At 45.7% G+C, this 23,025-nt stretch overlaps 1 protein-coding gene across 2 annotated transcripts in view; it reads right to left on the bottom strand.

Moving 5' to 3' along the window:
• The window catches only part of lasp1 (LIM and SH3 protein 1), a 39,221-nt gene that overhangs the window by 5,525 nt on the left and 10,671 nt on the right, over nt 1-23,025 (bottom strand). For both annotated transcript variants that reach the window (XM_080522491.1, XM_080522492.1), the window contains exons 2-4: nt 20,661-20,755; nt 7,212-7,296; nt 1,856-1,963 (exon numbers count right to left, since the gene is read on the bottom strand). In XM_080522491.1, coding sequence (XP_080378617.1) covers nt 1,856-1,963; nt 7,212-7,296; nt 20,661-20,755 — 288 coding nt within the window. The remainder of the gene's footprint in view (nt 1-1,855; nt 1,964-7,211; nt 7,297-20,660; nt 20,756-23,025) is intronic.

Here is a 23,025-nt window from a genome sequence, read left to right as displayed (position 1 = left end):
GTGAGAAATTCACAGAGACAGGAGTGAAACAGGAACATAAACAGGCAGAGAGAGAGAGAGAGAGAGAAATGGTGTAAAGCATGGAGAACCATAAAACGAGAGTGTGTGTGTGTGTGTGTGTGTGTACGAGTACAGCATTCAGCACCAAAACATAAACCAGATCAAAGAGAGACTGTCCCGTAGTGCATTAACAACACCCCTTCCTTATTTACACCCTGATAACCGACTGACTCACACAGAGATTTACAGCCCAGATACACAGAGCTGGCTAGTGTGAAAGGGCCCAGTGTGTCAGGATGATAAAGAAGAGTGCATTCTCACTTGACGACATGACAGAATGATAAGACTGCGTGTGTGTGAGTGAGGACAGTGTGTTCAGTCACTGGGAGGACAGTGTGTCTTTGATGTGAGAGAGGGAGAGCAATACGTTAAGTTAGAGTGCGTATGAGAGAGATTATTTGTGTTTGTTTGGAGGAGCAGCTTGCACAGATGGTGTGTGTGTGTGTGTGTGTGTGTGTGTGTGTGTGTGTGTGTGTGTGTGTGTGTGTGTGTGTGTGTGTCAGACACAAAGGAGACCCCTCTGTTTCCTCTTGAACTGATCTACACGAAGTGGGAGAAAGTAAAGAGCAAAGAATGAACAACCAGGGAATGTGAATCAGAGTCATATGACAGAGAGAGACAGAGATAAGCAGAGGACGGAGTGGCAAACACAGATGGGGGACGAGACGAGTCCAGATAGAAGTGAAAGAGGGCTAGAGTTTCACAATGCTCAACCTCTAAGAGGACTGTTGAACAAACGGACATGTTTCTAAGTGTCATTATCCTACTGAGTGTGTGTGAAGGAAGAGCGGGAGAGGGAGAGAGAGATCATCTGGAGCAGTGCCCGTCGGCTTGGCTGTCTGTCCACATACAAACAAAACACACATACAAACTGAGTGCAGCGTGTCTGTGTGTGTTTGTGTGCACTTGTTTCTGAGTCCTGTGTGTTTCCGCTCTTTGAGACACACAGGATCACTCATCAAATGAAAACAGTAATTATCCATCACCCTCCATGCTAATTATTTCATTAGAGATGCCAGCACAGTGCAAGTATGTGCATTGGTGTGTGTGTGTGTGCCTCCCCTTGGCCGACAAGAGGAAGAAAGGCCCTAACAGCTGGTTTATGCAACCCTAAAGGAAAGCACACACGCCTCTGTTCTTTCTACAGTCGCACTTCTGTATTTACAGAGAAACAGTGACCAACTAGGCTAGAGTGGAATAAGGTAAGCGAGGCCAGAGTGGAATATTAGAAGATTACTAGAGGCTTCAAATAGTTCAAAAACATTTCCTTCCTGATATAGCATCGGACTAAGCTATGTTAGTGGGCGAGGATAACAAGACTTACAAGAGGGGGGGCAAACGCGGGACGACAAAGGCAGTTTCAGCCCCAAAACGTCATAGCTACTCTCAAGAAAAACAATAAAACTACCAACACACGGAAAATCTCTCTCTTGAATTGGTTTAACCACACAACATTTAGTATAGGTTTGGCAGTAGAAATTACAGTACCTATTCAGTTAGAAATGTTGAATCTAAGCTACCAACCTCAGACTGGCTACTAAGGCAAACAAATGGTTGCCTGGCAACTTGCTCCATAGGTTTGCGTGAAGGAAAACAATTTGAGTCTCCATAAGCATTAGCCAACAGAAAAAAGACACAACTGGGCTAAGGGTGGGGTGGAGGAAGGCAGGCTAAGTCATGGGGCTCGTCTGAGGTCCTTCCACGAACAATGTAATGGTCAAGGCTAAAAGGAAAGGGGAGGGATGGGTTTCTTTTTCTGCTGATAAAGCTTGTGTGGCTGATGACGGGGACTTACGTTGCTGATCTGGTCCTGTGTTTTCTTGATTCTCTGCAGCTCTGGTGTGTCAGACACCACACTGAAGCCCTTCCCTTTGTTCTTCTCAAACTCCTCCTTGTACAGCACCTGAAAACACACACAGAGAGAGACAGCACACTGAAGTGAGTGGGTCGCCTATGGTTGTAACCCACACACAGGCACACACACCCAAAGGCAACACACCCAAAGGCTAGCATAACAACTGTAACAAGAAAGACAAGATTGAAAATACAGACAGGTGTGTGGAAAGAAAAGAACAAATTGTTGAATGATTGTGTGTGTGTGTGTGTGTGTGTGTGTCAATACCAGGTGAGGGCCACCGGGCCCTTTCTGTGGTGGTGAGTGACAGTCACTTCCTGTTAGCTAGGGAGTAAAGGCCTGACACACAGGATGTGCTGACATGTCCTTATAAGGGCAGACTGTGAGGTGTGTGTAGAAATAAGTGTGCATGTGCATTATGTATTTAGGTGAATGCATATTAGTGCATGTATATATGCGTGTGTGTGTGTGTGTGTGTGTGTGTGTATACTCTTCCCACCCCAGCCTGACCTCTCAGAGCTGGGGAGGAAAGGACCAGCCCATGCAGTCAGATGGGTATCATTGAAATTACAATGAGCGGAGCTTGCCCTCACAGCTGGGCTAGGGCTGACGCAAGGCCTGTGTATTCATACACCCATGCACACACACAGTCTACAAATACTGTACAAACACAGAAACAATGAAAAACACCCACATACACACAGAAACAATGAAACACACACACACACACACACACACACACACCGAAAGAGAAGGAGAGAGGGAGGTCGGGTGGCCCTCACCTGCTATTGACACACACACACATCTAACACACTCATAAACTGAAAGTTGATCTGCACACCCAGGTGCCTCCTAAATCACCACAGACTCAAACTCACGTCATCCACCTACTCACCGTGCCACTATTCTGGCCTCCATGGTGACTGAACCAATCCCCCCCCCCTCCCAAGAAGAACCTACTGGCATAATCCATGACCAGGCAGTAGTACTCCCCCACAGAGCTCAAGCAGAGGACAACCACAGGTCTGTTCGACCAACGTCTGACAGTGCCTTTCAGAGTGCTGACCCATCCTCTCCCCCGCACCTTGTTAAGTGCTGACCGGCTCATGACACAGAGCCAGTGGCATTCTCCACCCCCCCCTCGCCCCCCCCACAACTGGCGCTATCACAGCGTGAGGCATTTCCCTTCTGCCCTTTTTGTTGTTGTTGTTGCCTCGCTTCCATCAGAGCCCTGATGCTTTCTCAACCCCACCTGACCTGAAGCTTCATAAACCCCCAAAACGCTCCCCCCAAAAAGCGCTGCTGCTCTCTAAACACTGCCCAGATCCCACAGGCCTCAGGAGCCTGGCGGCAGAGAAACACTGCTGCCGTTCCAGGAAGTACTAGAATAACAAAAGACCCAAATAGAAAAAAAGAAGAAGGAGAAAAAAAGAAAAAAAAAAGGGACTCAAGACAAAAATACCCCTCTCCAAAGTGGGTCATTTGTTCACATATTGCCATGATAAAGATGCCTCTCTCTCTCTCTCTCTCTCTGACAAGGAAGACATTTTCTCTCTGCATGGTAGAGACTTGGGAAGTGTGAATACAGTGTGTGCGTGTGGGTGTGTCAGTTGCCTGAGCTGTTGTTGGCATAATATGTGTATTAAGTGAAACATCTTTGTGACTCGCGGAAACGGAGAGCCGCCGAGAAGTGTTCATCCTCTTTGTGGTTCGGTGGTGTTAAGCGTCTGATTTGTAGTGCCGTATTGTCGTCCCCTCCCTGCGTGTGGTTTCCCCCCTTATCTCGGTGCGGCCATGTTGCTTGTGTCTGGGGCCGTCTTGGTCCACACAGTCTCCCACGGGAGGTGATTAGAGAGACCACAAACACTGTGACAGTCTCACTTAGGACCAACACTGCCGTTAATCCACGGTTAACCTCCCCGTCGGTACACTAAATGTCCCCCCCGGCCCCCTACCCATTCCTCCTCCTCCTCCACCTCCTCCCTGTCCCCTCTCCTCTCCTGCCCTCCTTCTCCTCTCCACCTAATCCGGGATTGGCTGAGCTAGTAATCAGCATCGGTTTGGACAGCTATGGCCATTTCTCCTAATCCACTCTCACTTCATACAGAGAAAGAGAGCAATAACAGAGGGAAGAAAAAGGAGAGTGGCGTTGGTGGCGTGGGGGGCCCATGGGGTCGACATTAAGAGGTGTGTCGAAGGTGGCAACACAGTGTACACAGACACACAGCATAACAGAGGGAAACATAGGGAGAGGAAGGTCACTTCTGACAACTAGAGGGGGACAGTAGGGGGGAGGGGGGGACAGGGAGGAGACGGGGACATCTCAAGCCCTATCTGGCTATGACTCCCACATGCCTCAGTGTGTGTGTGACTGTGTGTGTGTGTGTGTGTGTGTGTGTCACTGTGACTGTGTGTAGGGAGGAGTTGGGGGGGTTCAGGGGTGATATGGGGAAGATCAGAGAGAGAGAGAGAGAGAGAGAGAGAGAAAGCCAGGGACAGATGGTGTTTTTCTGCATGGGATGTTTGTCCTTCCAAGCCAAACAAATGATAAACCATTCTTACAAGAAATTATAAATTAAGTCATTCGGGATATGTATTATCATCATCATCTTAAAATGTGATTATTAAAACAAAGAATTTGTGTGTGTGTGTGTGTGTGGAGGGTGGGGTCTATATAATCGTGAATGACTAAAGATCCTTTGTGAGCTTCCCCTTCCTCGGTTTTCCCTCTACAGACTTTGGGAGACAGCAGCACAGAGGCCTTGTCAGAGTGTATTAGTGGACCAGACAGGAAACAGGCTCTGACTCAAATTCACTGTCTGTTCAACCCTGAACATGCAGTGTGTGTGTGTGTGTGTGTGTGTTAGGGCTGCACGATTTGGGGGAAAAATCGAATTGCGATTATTTGGACAGATATCGCGATTGCGATTAATTTGCGATTATTATTTTTTTAAATAGCAAAAAAAAGGGAGTTTTTGTAAAGTGTGGCCATATCTCCGGCTAGGAACGTCGTATCAACGTGCAGTTTGTTTGTACGTCTTCAGGGGACTTAGAGGCTCCCTCCTCTAGCACCCCCACAGCCCGAGCTACGAGTGAAAGAACTAAACTTACATTGGGTTGCTTTAAAGTTGGGTTGCTTTAAAATCAAGCTTCAGATTAAAACATGTGATGGAGCATTACTAACCTGACTCAGGTGGTTTGTTTCACACAACCATCTAGGAAAGCTTAATTGGAAGCTGTTTGGAAAAGGGCAGGTACTTTCAAAAAATACTTGGCAGGTGATTGGATGAATCTGTCTATCACCTATTTTCAGAGAGCATTACCACATGATACCATCAAACTATTAACTGCTCTAATTCTAATGCAAGGATGAGAACTTAAAAGATATGAATTGTATATATGATAACCTCATCTCATCTAGACAGGTGGCTACTTTCTAAGATGATCCAGCTATTAAAATGATCATTTGGGGATACACTGTGACTATAACTGAAAGGACCACATCTAGATGACTCGGTCAACAGTCGAACTGATGAATGATAGAATGGTGGTCTCTGACTATGGAGCACAGACACACGTCACCTTGACTTAGGAATCTGTGACATACTTCAGCCCAAGGCTAGGCTAGGCTAACCTCTGCGTCTTTAAAGCCGGCTGGTATGAACGAATGGTATGAGGTTATGCATACAGGACACATTCATGTTTGACAACAGAACAGTTAACTTCCATGTATCCATAAGCCTGCTATACTATATAAACACCAACCCGCAGGTTGCTGAGACTGTCAACTCTGTGTCTGTACTTTAACGCCGGGTTAGCATGAGTAGCTAAGCTAAGCTACCGTCTCGAAGACTACAAGTTAGCTAAGCTAAGTTTAAGGCTGGACTAACAGCACCGACATGCACTTGGCTGGTACAGTTAGTATAGTGAAATTGTACACTTACCTGTCGCAATTATAACATACTAACGTTTATCATACGTCCAGTAAGCCATGTGGTGTCTAATTGTCTCCGTTACGTTAGCCCAAAGTCTCATAATAATTGGACTGACTGTCGTGACACAACCTATGCCTGCGTTCGTAAATTCGCTCTGAGAGCGCCGGGTTCAAAGTCATAAAGAGACCAAGTAATTTGATTGGACAAGAGGCATTCCATGAGTGCTGATCAAATTTCCAAAAGAGGTTTTAATCTCAATGTGACTTCCTGGTAAAATAAAGGTAAAAAAAAAAAAAAAAAAACGCAGGCAAATCGCAGGCTTTGCGATTAGCTAATCGCATCATTTCAAATCGCGATTTCGATTTAAAATCGATTAATCGTGCAGCCCTAGTGTGTGTGTGTGTGTGTGTGTGTGTGCGCGCATTTGTTCAATAATATGCCACCAGCAGTGTATGTGTGTACCACTCACTGTTACTGTACATCCGCGTGTGTATCAATGCTACCTTGTGTGTGTAAGCGTGTGGCGGAAATTGAGGGTGTGGGTTGGGGAACAGGGGCTACCGCTCTAACCCCTCAATGCTGCTGTGTTGCCAGGGGAACCCTATTGCTATGGCAGCAGGGTAGAGAGGTCTGTCACACCTCATTACAAGACTTTAGGAGGGAGGGAGGGAGAGAGAGAGAGAGAGAGAGAGAGAGAGAGAGACCCCAATGAGGCACGCGTAAGGGAGGAGAGGAAGGAAGACACAGAAAAGCACTGATACATTGAGAGAGGAAGGAGGGAGGAAGAGATAAAAGTGAAACCCCCGAGAGGCAGGAAGCCGAGAGGAATGCAAATAAGACATAGGCGGCCGGGAGAGAGATAGAGGGAGATGAAGAGAGAGCGCTCTGTCTCAATGGAGGGATTCTCAGTCTCTCTGCTGGAAGAGAGGAGGTAAAATATGAATGAACGAAAAAAGGAGCGAAGAGTGGGCGGAGAGGAAGCGGGGGAGGGGAGGAAAGAGAGAGGCTGGATTGGAGGAGAATTAGCCGCGGCGTCGAGAGTGCGAGAGACAGAGAGCAGAGAGAGATAGAGGGTGACGGCATGCTCACTAGGGGGAGGCACACAGTGGGGGTGAGGGAGGGAGGGAGGGAGCATGACTAGCTCCACAGAAAGGTTTGAGGACCGTAGATTGTTAGAAATTGATGTGACTGTATCAGGATCACTGATGAGTCTAATATGAGCATTGACTATTAATGACTTCCACACGACGGACTGCGAGTGTGTGGACTTGGGGCTGAGAGTGTGTGTGATGTATTATGACAGGCAGGTGCGAGGCGGGACCCGTGGTCTGTCGTCTGGGTGTGGTGGTGAGAGTCGGTACCTGGCTCTGCATCTTGCTCTGCTGTTTGAGGCGAAGGTTCTCCGGAGTGTCGGCCACACAGGTGAAGTTTGTCTTGGGGTAGTGTCTGTGAAACACACAGAGGAGGAACAAGACCTTATAATTAGGGATGAATGAATGAATGAATGAATGAATGAATTAATTAATCATTTAATGACCACACGACCAAGGTCAATACAGCAGTGTCAAATACATCAAACATACACACATTACACATGACTATCACAATGGACAATGTACACACATAAACCCCCCCCCACCCCCCACCCCCCACCCGGGACAACAGACATGTCTACACAATGCAGTCTTCTGGGGCCAAAACGTTTCTGAAAAGAAGGTGCAGGGTCTGTACGGGCTGTGGTGGGGTGTTTGTTTCAAGGTTGGAAGAGTCTTGGAAAACAGCCATAGCAGGTGTGGAGAAAACACACACCAGCAAGTCTCCTACTAATACATCTTAAAGCAGACCCAGTTTGTACAGCTCAGCCCACCCTCTGGGGAAGAGGACAGGGAGAGCAACAGCATGCAAGACAGAGATGGTCAGAGAGACAGTGTGGATGAACAATGTCATGGGCTTCATGGGGGAGGGGGGGTCTCAGTCTGGACAACAGTACGATCGTAACCCACCCACCTACCTCCCACTGCTCTGGAGAAAACATTCTGACAGACACACACACACACACACACACACACGACTTGCTATTGATTTCTTCAACAATCACCTGGTATGTCTGAACAGCGCGTATTACATACTAGAATGTTTTCTGTACTCTTAGCCAAATTTAGATCCACTCCTTATGTTGCCTGCCAGTTCAGTCTTGTCCTGAAGGCGGTTAAAATCACATGGATCAGGTCTACACGGACAGAAAAAGCCCTCACAGCTCAATCTAGCAGCTCATATGGACTCCCAATTCCCAACATGCCTCAGGACACGGGCCGACCTCAATCTCCAACCCGCTTACCATTTACACAATATGTTTAGTGTTTCCATGGCAACTTGGTAAACACATTGAGTGCGTATCTTCTGGTGAAGAGAGCAAACTCACAGAGTCCATCCAAGGAATGTAGCTCAATTATCTACTATCGAGAAGGAGCAACAACAAATAAACAACCACTTTGAAAACCCACCACACAGCAGGGATCAGAGCAGCAGAGGGGGAGGAGGGCTGGGGACTGGGGCGGAATATGCAGCCCTACATGCTTCTGAGCCTACAAGCACACACACACAGGCCTGTACATGCTCCCCGCCCTCCCACTAGCCACACTCACAGAGAGAATTTCCTGAAAAGACAGAGAGCTGCTATATCAGATCCCATTCAAATGTAGCGGTTGGCTGTGTTAGCAGTTGAGGTCAGGACTGCAGTGAACGAGAAACTCTTACCATCCGTGTCATGGGGTATTCTGTTGTAACTTTCTAGGCCTAATAGCATTGGTTTCATAACAGTCTAGCGGACTGGGTGGCTTCGAGTTGAGTGTAACCCCCAAAAATAAAAAAGGATTAAAAAAAAAAGAGTATTTGCATGTTTTATTTCTGGAAAAAGGGTGTGTCTGTTTTGTGGCAGCAGCTGCCCTGTCTGTGCTTTACAGAGCATCTTTGTGGGGCTGATGTGCAGAGGGGAGAGGACAGGGAAAGGAGTGTGAGAATGTTTGTGTGTGTATGTGTGTGTGTGTGTGTGTCAGTTTGCTCTGGAGGCTGTTCCCTAGGGCTTGGCGGTATACCGGTTTTTAAAGGATTAAATTATGGATCCAGCTGTGATATGGAATTTGACTATACCATCAAACCGCAGTTATGCTCCTCTCGTTGTAACACATGCAGATTGTGTACAGCAACAGTTTAATTCATAGGTTTAACATGAATATCCCTCAAGGCTCTGTTCTTGGCCCTCTACTATTCATCATGTACCTCCTCCCACTTGGCGAAATCATTCGGAAACACAGCCTCAAATTCCACACATATGCTGACGACACCCAGCTCTACCTCCACACCAAACCCTCTGCCACCCTCCCTCCTTAGTCATTTAGCAGTCGTTATGACGAACTCAGATAAACTAGAGCTGGAAGTTCCTCCAGTATCCCTTAGATCTCCTGTTTGGGAAAGTTACGGTTTCTCAGTTACCTACAATGACGATGGACAAAGACAGGTGGGTCAGACCAAAGCTATATGCCGGCATTGTTCAACTGCGATGGGGTATGCAGCTGGCTGTGCGTGGAACTTGCTCACTCATTTGAGTCGGCATCACCCGAATGGTGATGAATGAATCACAAGTTAAAAAAAAACAAGTGCAAACCCAGCTATGGCATTTAAGCAGCCTCTACAATTCAGACAAAGCAATAACAATCGCCATAGGTGTTTTTATAGCAGAGGACCGTACTGTTGTTGAGAACACATGTTTTAAACACATGTTGAAAGTAATCGAGCTTTGTTACGTAGTTCCCTCGTCCTCATTTCAGCCACCAAATCATACCAGCCCTTTATAAACAAGCACAAACTACAGGTGTCCACGACTTATCTAAGGCATCTGCTATCACTATCACGACCTATGACTGGACATCTATCCTGTATCAATATGTGTGTGTTTTGTACATTTTTACCCTGCTGTACCAAAAACCAAACCGAAAACCAAACCGTGACTTAAATCCGCGGTACTTACCGAACCGGCTACAGTATGTCCAAAATGGACATGGCTACCTAACTGACCTACTCCAGCCCTACACCCCTGCACCTGGGTTTCCGTTAACCGGTAATTACCGGTCTTTGTCCGGTAAAATATGTTGAAGTCCGACATATTTAAACCTCTTCGGTCATAATGTCCGGTGAAAATAATTCCCTTTAAGCATGAAACACATGAAACACACACAAAAAAAGTGTGCCCTGTTTACCCGTACCTCCGCCGTTCTGTTCGTGGTGATTTGGGAGGCAATAGATTATTTTTGCCCCGCGCATATTGCCCTGTAATTAGACCACGCGACCACAGCTCCGTTGTGTCTCTTATTGTCCAAATGTTCCCTGAATTTTAGCTGCATGTTTTTCCAGCATGTAAGTTGTCAATAAAAATTCGACTCCCCTTCTTTCCCCCTGCCAATACTGTGTCGTTTGTGACATTTACCAACGTTTATGCTATCAATAGTTCAAAGCTAGCGTTAGATGCGAGGCTGCTCGGGAACATTATTTGTTTCACAAAATAGCCTGATTTAGTTGACCATGAACATCAGAGACTAGACTACATTACGAATGTTCATTTAAAATACTCTATAGTGAGCACTGGTATAAGAACATGAACCAGAGAACAGCAGTAAATGCAATAACCCACAGTCGTCGCTGATGATGTTGCATTTTCGATTAGGATACGCTTACGGGATTAAAGGGACGGGCGACGGGCGAAGAGAGAGAGAAATCCAAATGTCCCGCTAAATTCGGACCAATCACAAAACTGTTTTGCAAGCGCTTAATTGCAACATTGTAACATATTGTAACTTACTACATCCTAAATCGGAACGAAATGTAGGTCTGAAAGCGGCCTAAACTAGCTTCAATCTGATTTTTTTCTGTTCTCCGGTCATAAAGTGGACTGAATCAATTAGTGGCGGAGAAAATGTATTCGTGGCGGCCCGCCACGAATGAATGCATATAGAGGAAACGCTGTATAGTGTTAGAGTTAAATTTGTGCCACTAAATTGAAATAGTCCACGGGTGTGTATCCCCCCGATACATCCTCCTCATTCTCATACTCGCGAGTCCGAGCCCTAAGTATGATTTGACAGGCAGCTAGACTTAATGCCTTCCCAATCAGCGAGACGTGGTTATAGAAATTACGTTGTTTTATTGATAAAAAGGGTAAAACTGGAAAGAGAATAAAGAAAACTTACATTACTGTCGTGAAACTATTTAACACACTTCAGTTAACGTAATGTGGAGTCCGTTCATTGATCGATCGATGCAGTCCGTTCAAATAGCCATCAAAAGCTAAACTTGGCATACTTAAAATTAGGGATGTCCCGATCCGATACTGATATCGGATATCGCCGCGATATTGGACCTGAATGCTGGATCGCGGATCGCACCAGAAAAAAAAAAGGCTGCGATCCGCGCTCTCGATCTGGTGTGTCACTCAAGTGACGACAACAGTAGTAGCCAGTGGTCACGTGCATGACAGTTGGCTAGTAGCTACCTGTGTGTGAGTCATGTCAGCAGTGTGGGAAGACTTCAGTCTTAAAGACGAAAAAAGTCCATCAGCGGAATGCAAGATTTTCAAAATAACAGTTTCGAGGGGTGCCAGCGATGCTAGTCGGTTTAACACCACTAATTTAATTAAACATCTAAAAAAACACCACGTGGAACAGCACCAGGCCTACCTGCAAGCGTCTGCTGCAAAGAAAGAGCCCCTGCAACAGCAGACATTGCTACAGTCAATGCAGAGGCGAGAGAAACTCCCCCAAGACCAGACAGCAAAATTGCAAAAGCAATAACGGAGAAATTAGTTCAGTTTATTGTGCTCGACGACCAACCACTTTCGGTGGTAGAGAATGTGGGGTTTCGGAGTTTAATTGAGCACCTAGAGCCGCGTTATACTTTGCCCAGTCGGCATTATATAACCGAAAAAGCCATCCCTCAAATGCACAATGAAGTGTGTGAGTTCCTCGCCAAACGATTGGAGAATGTCGGTGCTATTAGCTTCACAACGGACATTTGGAGCTCAGACGTGTGTCCAATGTCGTTGTTGAGTCTCACAGCACACTGGATAGACTCTGGTTTTACTTTAAAGAAAGCGGTGCTGCATGCCCGTGAGTTCCACACACTGGGGATTCCATTAAGGCAGCCATGGAGGAGATGCTGCTCGAATGGAAGATTAACAAAGGTAAAGTCCATGTCGTTTTACGAGACAATGCTAAAAATATGAAGAAGGGCATGGACCAACTTGGAGTGGCAAGTCTGGGATGCTTTGCGCACACTATGCAGCTTATCGTGCATGAGGGACTGTTGTCGCAGCGCAGCGTGAGTGACGCACTGGCTAACGGGAGAAAAATGGTAGGACATTTCAAGCACTCGCCTTTGGCATATTCACGGCTGCAGGACATACAAGTAGAACTTCATATGCCGCCTAAGCGTCTGCAGCAGGACGTTCAGACTCGGTGGAACAGCACCCACTGAATGAAAGCCTCATCGCGCAGAAACGGTCACTCTCGGCGTATGTGGCTGAACATGACCTGCCAGCGACGCTAACAGCAAACCAGTGGGGGCTGTTGGAGAGGACTGTCACGGTTTTGGCCCCTTTCGAGGAGATGACAAGAGAGGTGAGTGCCTCATCGGCATCACTAGCTGATGTCATCCCCATCTTGTGTGTCCTGAGACGTGTCCTCAGTCGGGAAAACGACACTGACCAGGGGATTAAAACGATGAAAAGCACCCTCCTCGACGCACTCAACAGGCGTTTTGACAACTTGGAGTCTGAACCGTTATACTCGGTTGCAACCCTGCTTGATCCACGGTGCAAAGACAGGTAAGGGAATTTCTGTTAACTTTATTTAGCCTAATCTGATTCAACGTTGTGTGTGTGTGTGTGTGTGTGTGTGTGTGTGTGTGTGTGTGTGTGTCAGAGCCTCTCAGCTATTATTGGCAGCTTGGCCGTGTGGAGAAGGAGGTGTTGTGTATCCTTAAGTGTTCAGTGCTGCTTAGCCCCGAAATATTTGATTCCCTGTTTGTATAATATAATTTGTGGAACCAAATAAAGTATTCAAATGTGTGTGTGTGTGTCTGTCTGTCTGTGTGTGACAAGTAACTTGATTACGGAAATTATTTGACTAATATTAGCTATTTTATTATACAGGTACTTCACAAATGCAGACAGTGTGAGGCTTGCAAAGACAGCACTAATGGCAGAGGTAGGGAAGATGGAGGAAGTGTTGGAGGAGGGAACTACAGTCTCTGAGCCAGCAGACAAGACTCCACGGTTGGAAGCGACAGGCACCAGTACCAGCAGCAGCAGCCTTGGCAACATCTTTGATGAAATCCTGGAGGAACGCACAGTAGGCCTACCTGATCCTGGGATAACCACAAGTTAGGGCTGCACGATTAATCGATTTTAAATCGAAATCGCGATTTGAAATGATGCGATTAGCTAATCGCAAAGCCTGCGATTTGCCTGCGATTTTTTTTTTTTTTTTTTTTTTTTTTTTTTTTTTTAAAAACCTTTATTTTACCAGGAAGTCACATTGAGATTAAAACCTCTTTTGGAAATTTGATCAGCACTCATGGAATGCCTCTTGTCCAATCAAATTACTTGGTCTCTTTATGACTTTGAACCCGGCGCTCTCAGAGCGAATTTATGAACGCAGGCATAGGTTGTGTCACGACAGTCAGTCCAATTATTATGAGACTTTGGGCTAACGTAACGGAGACAATTAGACACCACATGGCTTACTGGACGTATGATAAACGTTAGTATGTTATAATTGCGACAGGTAAGTGTACAATTTCACTATACTAACTGTACCAGCCAAGTGCATGTCGGTGCTGTTAGTCCAGCCTTAAACTTAGCTTAGCTAACTTGTAGTCTTTGAGACGGTAGCTTAGCTTAGCTACTCATGCTAACCCGGCGTTAAAGTACAGACACAGAGTTGACAGTCTCAGCAACCTGCGGGTTGGTGTTTATATAGTATAGCAGGCTTATGGATACATGGAAGTTAACTGTTCTGTTGTCAAACATGAATGTGTCCTGTATGCATAACCTCATACCATTCGTTCATACCAGCCGGCTTTAAAGACGCAGAGGTTAGCCTAGCCTAGCCTTGGGCTGAAGTATGTCACAGATTCCTAAGTCAAGGTGACGTGTGTCTGTGCTCCATAGTCAGAGACCACCATTCTATCATTCATCAGTTCGACTGTTGACCGAGTCATCTAGATGTGGTCCTTTCAGTTATAGTCACAGTGTATCCCCAAATGATCATTTTAATAGCTGGATCATCTTAGAAAGTAGCCACCTGTCTAGATGAGATGAGGTTATCATATATACAATTCATATCTTTTAAGTTCTCATCCTTGCATTAGAATTAGAGCAGTTAATAGTTTGATGGTATCATGTGGTAATGCTCTCTGAAAATAGGTGATATTCATCCAATCACCTGCCAAGTATTTTTTGAAAGTACCTGCCCTTTTCCAAACAGCTTCCAATTAAGCTTTCCTAGATGGTTGTGTGAAACAAACCACCTGAGTCAGGTTAGTAATGCTCCATCACATGTTTTAATCTGAAGCTTGATTTTAAAGCAACCCAACTTTAAAGCAACCCAATGTAAGTTTAGTTCTTTCACTCGTAGCTCGGGCTGTGGGGGTGCTAGAGGAGGGAGCCTCTAAGTCCCCTGAAGACGTACAAACAAACTGCACGTTGATACGACCTAGCCGGAGATATCGCCACACTTTACAAAAACTTCCTTTTTTTTTTTTTTTTTTTTTGGGGGGGCTATTTAAAAAAATAATAATCGCAAATTAATCGCAATCGCGATATCTGTCCAAATAATCGCAATTCGATTTTTCCCCCAAATCGTGCAGCCCTACCACAAGTGTACAAATTCAAGTGCAGACCTACCTCAGTGAGGCACCTATTCCACGGTCAGACAATCCCTTGCTTTTCTGGAAAGTCAACCAACCTCGACTGCCCTCCCTGGCAGCCACAGCAGCTACATTTCTCTTTGCTCCTTGTACAAGTGTCGAGAGTGAGAGGCTCTTTAGCACAGCCTCAATTATTATTGATGACAGAAGGAACAGGTTGACTGCACAGAATGCTGAAAAGCTAATCTTCCTGAAGAAGAATCTCTCCCTCATGCTTAAGTGAACAATATGTTAAAGAACTTTGTTACAAAGAAACGGCACATAAGAAACGTTTGTTGTTGTTGTTTTGTTTACAATTGTCAAAGCAGCTGTTATTCTTATTTATTTGGAATACTTTACATATTTATTTGGGAAGTTATATTTAACTTGTGTTTTACAGCCATTTTGTTTTTACTGTTAGTTGCTAGGCTACACTTGAAAAAAGATTTTGATATGCCATTTGTAAGAGAAGAGAAATACCTGAAGGCACTAAAATAGATATCAGACATACAGTAACACTTTTTTCTACAATGCTGAATGCTGCTGTTTAAATTGTTTTAACTTTAAACCAGTTACTGAGTACTGGTCACTGAGTACTGCAGAGTACTGTTTTTGTTGCTTTAATAAAGGCTGGCAGTCTTTAATTTAACTGTTGTTGGTGTGGACTATATACTGGGGAGGTATTTGTTATTATTCAGGGGTCAAAAAATGTATACAAATATCGGATCGGTATCGCAGATACCCGAAGCCCAGGTATCGGTAGTGAAAAAGTGGGATCGGGACATCCCTACTTAAAATTACCAATTACATCCACAAATCCCATTAATGCAATTGAAATAAACATCTTAGCCTACAGTCGTAATTCAAAGTAGCAAAGGTGACTAGGCCCAGTGTGGCGCGCGTGCAGCCCTGGACAGTAGCGCATGCGAATCATGAAAGCCTATATTATTATATAGTTCGCCTCTAATCGTATCGGATGAGAAATAGACATTAAATGGCATATATAGGCTACACAACAGCTAATCACCGCGACAAACACCTATATTATATTTGAATATGATGACCGGAATTTCTCCCGTTTGTCCGACACATTGAAATCTTTCCGGACACTTTGACCGGCACCAATTTTTTCTAACGGAAACCCTGCCCTGCACGTGGTCTTCGATCCTCCGATGCTGATCTCCTTGTCATACCCCGCACAAGGCTACCGTGTCTTTTCTGTTGCTGCACCCAAGCTGTGGAACACACTTCCACCAGCCATCTGATGCTCTGATACTCTCAACACATTCAAGACCAGACTCAAGATCTGTTCAGACTCGCCTTCGTACAGTACGGCATGAGTCCAGACTAACACGATGCCCCATAGCTTCCTTTCGTTTGTTGTGGTATTTTATTGACCTGCTTCTCTTCTTTTTTCTCTTTCTTTTTCTGTACAGTGTCCTTGAGTTTGAGAAAGGCGCTTTTAAATAAAATGTATTATTATGAATGTAAGACACACTGTGACACCATCATATGTAAGAATTTCTTTGTGTCTGTGTGTCTGTGTGTGCTCTGGAGATATACAGGTGTTTCAAAGTGAGTGTATGTCTGCATATTAGGGGTGCAACGGTTCTCGGTTTTTTTACGGACGGTACGGTTTGCGTTCCACGGCTCAATTCACTAGTGAACCGTGACGGTTTTCGGTTTATGCTGCGATTTGGCTGCGTTCGTAAATTAGCTCTGAGAGCGCCGCAACAGTTTGAGGAAGCCCCGGATTCCTACAAGTCTGCGGTGTGGGGTCATTTCGCTTTTCCCGTTGAATACGACAATAAGGGGGGGGAAACAGTGGACAGAAATATTACTGTCTGCAAGCTCTGCTTAAAGCGTGTGCCATATGCAAATGGTGCACCTCTAACATGAACCAGCATATTCGCCGCTACCACTCAACGATAACACTGACTGGGAGCAGGAAAGCCAGTCAGGCAGCGTCAGTGAGCAGACAGCAGTCTCTCTCTGATGCGTTCGGACAGACGTACACTACCACTTCAGAGAAACACAAAAAAATAACCAATGCAGTGGGGATGTTCATTGCAAAGGATTTGCAGCCCTTTTCGGTGGTTGGAGATTTGGGTTTTCGAAATCTGATAAAAACTCTTGAGCCCCGTTACAGTGTCCCCTCCCGTACATCATTCAGCACCAAAATAATCCCCGGTATTTACCAAACAACGCGCAGAGGCATTGGCAAAAACACAGAGCTTTGCACTGACTACGGAGGGTTGGACCTCCCGGGCAACGGAGAGTTACCTCACTGTCACGGTCCACTACATGTCACCGGATTGGGAGATGAAGAGCGCAGTACTGCAAACTCGTCCACTATACGAAAGCCATACCAGCGCGCACCTGGCAGAGGAACTAACAAATGCAGTGACTGAGTGGAAGTTGGAGAGGCCAAACATAACAATTCCCGTAACAACAGACAACGCAGCAAATATCGTAAATGCGATCCATGAAGCTGGTGGACTGGGGCCACAGATCGGCTGCTTTGCGCACGTCGTAAATCTCGCCGCCAAGAAGGCAGTGGCAATAACCCCGGTGTCCCGCCTCCTGGGTAAGATCAGACATGCAGTCACTTTCTTCCACAAAAGCCCCACAGCCCACCATATTCTGACAATATGTTAGATATGTTAGACTTACCAAAACACAAATTAATCCACGATGTCGCAACTCGTTGGAATACAACACATGACATGTTGGAACGCTATGTGGAAAGTGTTACTTTTGTAGTGTGAATTTGTTTTCCTCCTGTTTGTATACGGGCTACCAGCTGTCAAGGCTAAAGTGCACTTTTACTTTCGAAAGTGTTTATTTATTTTTGGACATTTGAAAGTGTTTTTTGTTTATATACAATTATATATACATTATATACATAACATATACATGTGTATGTTAAAGTTCCATATTATGTATAAGCAAAATAAAGTAAAGTAACAGTTTGTAAATAAATAGTAGCATTTGTTTCTGAACCGAACCGTACCGAAAACCGTGACCCAAAATACCGAACCGTACCGAACCGTGGGCCAACTGAACCGTTGCACCCCTACTGCATATGCGTGTGTGTGAGCGGGCGTGCGTAAGGGCATGAGTCAGTCATCAGGAACACTCATCTATCTGTCAGGCTGCATAATAAGGTTATAAGTCACACTGGAGCCTAGCCTAGCATAGCCACAAACACGCAGTTCATGGTGTGGGGAACAGTAAACATGGTGGAGCAGGGCAAGCAGGCACAAACACAGCACTGTGGAGACTCCTGTGTTTGCATAGCAGTAACAGGAGAAGGGAGGGCGGGGGGGGTCAAGAGGACCTGTAGGAGATAGGCAGAGGACAGGGCAAGGCCGTAGATACTCATTACTCCACATACAGTATATCCATATCTCTGTCTATGGTTCTGGGCTGGGGTAGATCCGGAGAGCGAGCATGGCAGCAGAGAGACGGAGAGCCAAAGTAAAGCAGCAGTAAATTACAGCCTGACTGACATCAAGGAGAGAGACTGGCAGATTCCATTACTACCGAAGCTAATGTTTTAATACAAGTCTGAGTGAGATGTTTCACTGAGTGGGCTTGGACTAGAAGTTGCTCTGGAAAGTAGCCTACCAGGGCTCAGAGGCAGTGATTACATCCTGTTTGGTGAAAATGCGTTTTATCAACTGTTAATCAGTAACCACATGCTCAACTTGAAAGTAAAACTACCCTGCATAATTGGATGTGGCTTAAGTCGAGGGTTTCCCCTAGACGCTGGTCCAGACGGGGCACAAAGGTTCCCAAAGCAACATAAAGGCCCTCTTGCACCAAATTGAAACGTGAAACAGTCTCAAACTTGCACTGCAAATGGGTGAAATGATAGTAGGCAGGATCGATCAACTCAGAGGTCCTGACTCTCTCAACACTGACAGTCTTGCCTAACTCGCCCACAAGCCCCATAGAAACAATCTCGAAGAATTTCACAATCTGTCAGTCTGCCCTCTTCAATCCCCCCCCAGTCCCTCTGTGTCTTGACCCACCAATCAGGGAGATGGGATTCTGCACAGAAGTGGGTGGGCATTCTGTAAAAACAAACAAGCCTGTATCAGAGCATGTGAGCAGAGTTGAGTGGAAAAAAAACGCTTCTCACTCACAAGGACTTGTTTACGCGCCGCACTCCGCTCTCCTTTAACATTTTTGACAATTAGTAGACGCCTTTATCCAAAGCGACTTACTTAAATGTATTCGTTGTAAGTGAATCCTCTATCCATCAGTCAAGTCATCATCAGGCAAACAAATCTATGCTATGCAGAGGCCATTGGTAGTCACAAGAAAATGGTGTCACTAATATTTAACTGGTGAGGGGGACAAGCTTGCTGCCCTGAGCTTGTGAGGTCAACTGTACCGTAGTGTACTGTTGTTTTTTTTAAATTGTTTATGTGCGCCACACTGCAGAGAAAAAATTCCCACACTCCGCTCCTCGCTCTGCTCACACTCAACTCCGCTCACAGGCTCTAGCCTGCATCAGTAAGGGGCAGGGCAGATATCTAAAACAGTCATTATAAAGTAGTTGACTACCGCAGAAGAAACCACCCGGGCCAGCATTCCTTCCCTGGAGAGGGAAGACTCTTCCAACTGATGATGTTTACTCTAACGAGAAGCCAAGGGATTTCAACAAACGGGAATAGGCATAATAAACAGTGTCTGGAGGGCCTTCTTCCTGTTGTAGATGAGAGGCAAGGGGGACGGTGGGACGGAGGGAAGATGCAAGAGGAGAGATACACCAGGGGTGAGGCCTCCGACCGGCAAAAGTCACCATGACAAATGTGAGCGAGATCAAAGACCATCTGGTCAAATGTGTCAGAACAGCATAGAGGCTTATGAGTCTCTCACACCATCGTTGATGGTAAAGGTAATAGGAACCATCGTGTGTTCATGCATCTCCCTCTCTCTGTGTGTTAGTAGTTGGATTCTGGGCATAGGCACAGATGGGGTAACACCCTGCAGCGGTATATCATTAGGAAAACTGACTGAGATAGTGCAGGTTTTCTCCTGCACGTATACATTTAGTGTGTGGGCATGTAACTGTATGACCATGACTGAAGAGGCAGGGGATAAGAGATTTCAAAGAAGCTTGGCAGACACGCTGATGTGTCCACAAGCAGCCATTCAGCGCGAGCGCACAGGCGCACGCGTACACACACACACACACACGCACTGGAAGTTCATGGGAGCGGAGAGAGGGGGATTCCAAAGATTCCTCACCAGCTTCGGGAGCTCGGCTTGGCGTTGGAGTATGAGTTTGTGTGTGTGTGTGTGTGTGTATGGAAGCGTGAGTGGACCCGAGTGTGTGTTACTGCTTGTGTGTGTGTGTGTGTGTGTGTGTGTCATTGCTGAGGAACTTATGGAATTTCCCTTGTTGACCCCATTGAGGAGGAGAAGGGGGATGAGAAGAGTATAACAGGGAGGCGTGCCCTTTCCCACACTATACACAGCCCGTCTCTCTGGGGTGCGGGAGCAGCCAGAGACACCCAGAAAACCAGGAGAGGGATGGAAGAGAGGGAGGGAAAGACGAGCCTTAATTAGGAGCATATACACAGCTGTGAAGAAAAAGTATACACATGTGCGCGCACACACACACACACACACACACACACACCATCTTGGGCCGTTCTCTGCAATTGTATGTCTTGTCTTCATCAATGATCAAACACTTCTGTCAGGGTAATGTCTTTGGCATGGGAGATGAACACCAGTGTCTGATGTGTGTTACATAAGTTGCATAAGTTGCCCCTTCAAACAATAAAAGAAAAGACACACACACACACACACACACACACACACACACAACTTACGCATTGCAGTATGGTCTCTTTTCAAAGCCTTTGTAATTCTTCATGTTTAGAGTCATTTTGCAGGTCTCGCAGCTGAAGCATCCTTTGTGCCAGTACTGTCAGGGAGAGAATGGGAAACATGGAGAGATTAGACACAATTGTTCCACTAATTTCAATGCATGCATGAGGGGCATAAACTAACATGCACACACACACATACACTTTGTATTAATAAGGTCAGACTACATTTTATTCCTTTAAGAATTGGAGTCAAGTGAGAGGGTTGGAGGCAGGAGGGAGCAGGAGATAGACAAAGGTTTGTTGCTCCCCTCCCTGCTTTGAAAGGTTATGGGGCACCAGACTTCCTATTTCCTCTGACATCTCTATAGCGGTTATTTATAACACAAAGCCATCTCAGAAGATGGGAAGCTGTGTCCGTGTGGGTCTGTGTGTGTGTGTGTGTGTGTGTGTGTGTCAGGGTTTCCGTTAGAAAAAATTGCCGCCGGACATCGTGTCCGGGAAGATTTCGATTTACCGGACAAACGTGATATATTCCGGTCATCTGATTAAAATATAATAATTTTTTTTTTTTTCAAAATCATATTTTTTTTCTTACAAATCTAATATAGCTGTTTGTCGCGGTGATTACTGTTGTGTAGCGGCCTATATATGCCATTTAATGTCTATTTCTCATCCGATACGATTAGATGCGAGCTATATAATATATAATAATATAACATGATTCGCATGCGTGCTATGCCATTATGTCCAGCGCTGAACGGGCGCCTCACTGGGAACTGAACAGACAGCATCGATCAATGAACGGACTCCACATTACGTTAACTGAAGTTTGTTAAATTGTTTGGGATTAATGTGAGTTTTCTATTTTCTCTTTCCAGTTTTACCCTTTTTTTAAATCAATAAAACAACGTCATTTCTATAACCAGGGGGGTATTCCATCAACATCGCTAAAAGAAAATCCAGGTTTAGTCTGACAAAGTCTCGCGAGGGTTCCTAAAAATATACAGGCATATTCCGATAAATCTCGCGAGAGTTATCAAAAATAAGCCAGGATTTTCCTTTAGCGACGTTGATGGAATACCCCCCAGGTCTCGCTGGTTGGGAAGGCATTTCGTTTAGCTGCCTGTCAAATCATACTTAATCGGACTCGGGAGTATGACAATGAGGAGAACATAACTGTTTTTGTATGTCGTCCTGAAGACCGGCTGTTAGATCATATCGCTGAAGTTTGTCTCCATAGTGTAAATGTTGTCCGTTTCGTTTGTTATCCTTGTTATTGTGCGATAAAGTTAAGGCGCTGCGCTTTGGGACACCATTTTCAGCTGAGCACCAAACACACACACACAACACTGCCCGAGAGAGAAGGACCCGCCCCCTTTAGTTAGCCTATAGGCCAACTAAAGGGGGCGGGTCCTTCTCTCTCGGGCAGGCTAACTAAAGGGGGCGGGTCCTTCTCTCTCGGGCAGTGTTGTGCGTGTATGAGTGTGTGTGTTTGGTGCTCAGCTGAAAATGGTGGCCCGAAGCCAAAATTCGCTAAAGCGAATTGTATTCAAATTGTGCTTAGAGGGAATTATTTTCACCGGACATTATGTCCGACGAGTTTTCAATTTGTCGGACTTCAACACATTTTACCGGACAAAGTCCGGGAATTACCGGTTAACGGAAACCCTGGTGTGTGTGTGTGCCTGTGTGACAAGAGGGACCAAGTGTGTGTGTGAGTGTGTGTGTGTGTGTGTGTGTAAACATGCCTCAACCCAGGTAACTGACTATCACACTGGGCTGAGCAGAGAGCCAGCATCCACTTTAGAGAAAACGAGCTAACATCCAACCAAAAGCCACTATTGCTATGACGAATCAAAGTCACATACTGTTACAGAGCAGCGTTCAGGACCACTGAACACAGTTTATATTTGGGTTCAAAAGGAAACCTGTGCATTTAGCATCCGGAATTGAATCCTCCCGTCATGATGGATGGAGGCAGTTCAGTTGTCTGGCACGCTTAAGTTGTCTGGCACGCATAATTACAGTGAATAGGGAGCCGTCACACCTCCCTGGTATACCACCATCAACATAGCCGTGAAAATAGGGACTGCCGATTGCACAATACAATCGGTTTATGGTTGACACAGAGTTCAAGAGAGAGAGAGAGAAGTTTCCTAGCCCTGACCCCTTTCCATCCAATGCACTACAGCTCTAACAGGATACAGGGAGCTTTCCTGGTATACTGACTGCTGGAAAACCTTCCCATGCTCAGTTTGGATTTGAGACTCACTCTCTCTCCCTCTGTCTGTCTGACTGTTCATTACTGCAGGCCTGTGTTTGTCTGCCTCTCGCTCTCCCTCGATCCATCTTCATAACAGCCCTG

The sequence above is a fragment of the Nansenia antarctica genome (genome assembly GCF_963989245.1).
Source record: "Nansenia antarctica genome assembly, chromosome: 2".
Classification (NCBI taxonomy): Eukaryota; Metazoa; Chordata; class Actinopteri; order Argentiniformes; family Microstomatidae; genus Nansenia; species Nansenia antarctica.
This window is presented reverse-complemented; position numbering and strand designations above follow the sequence as displayed.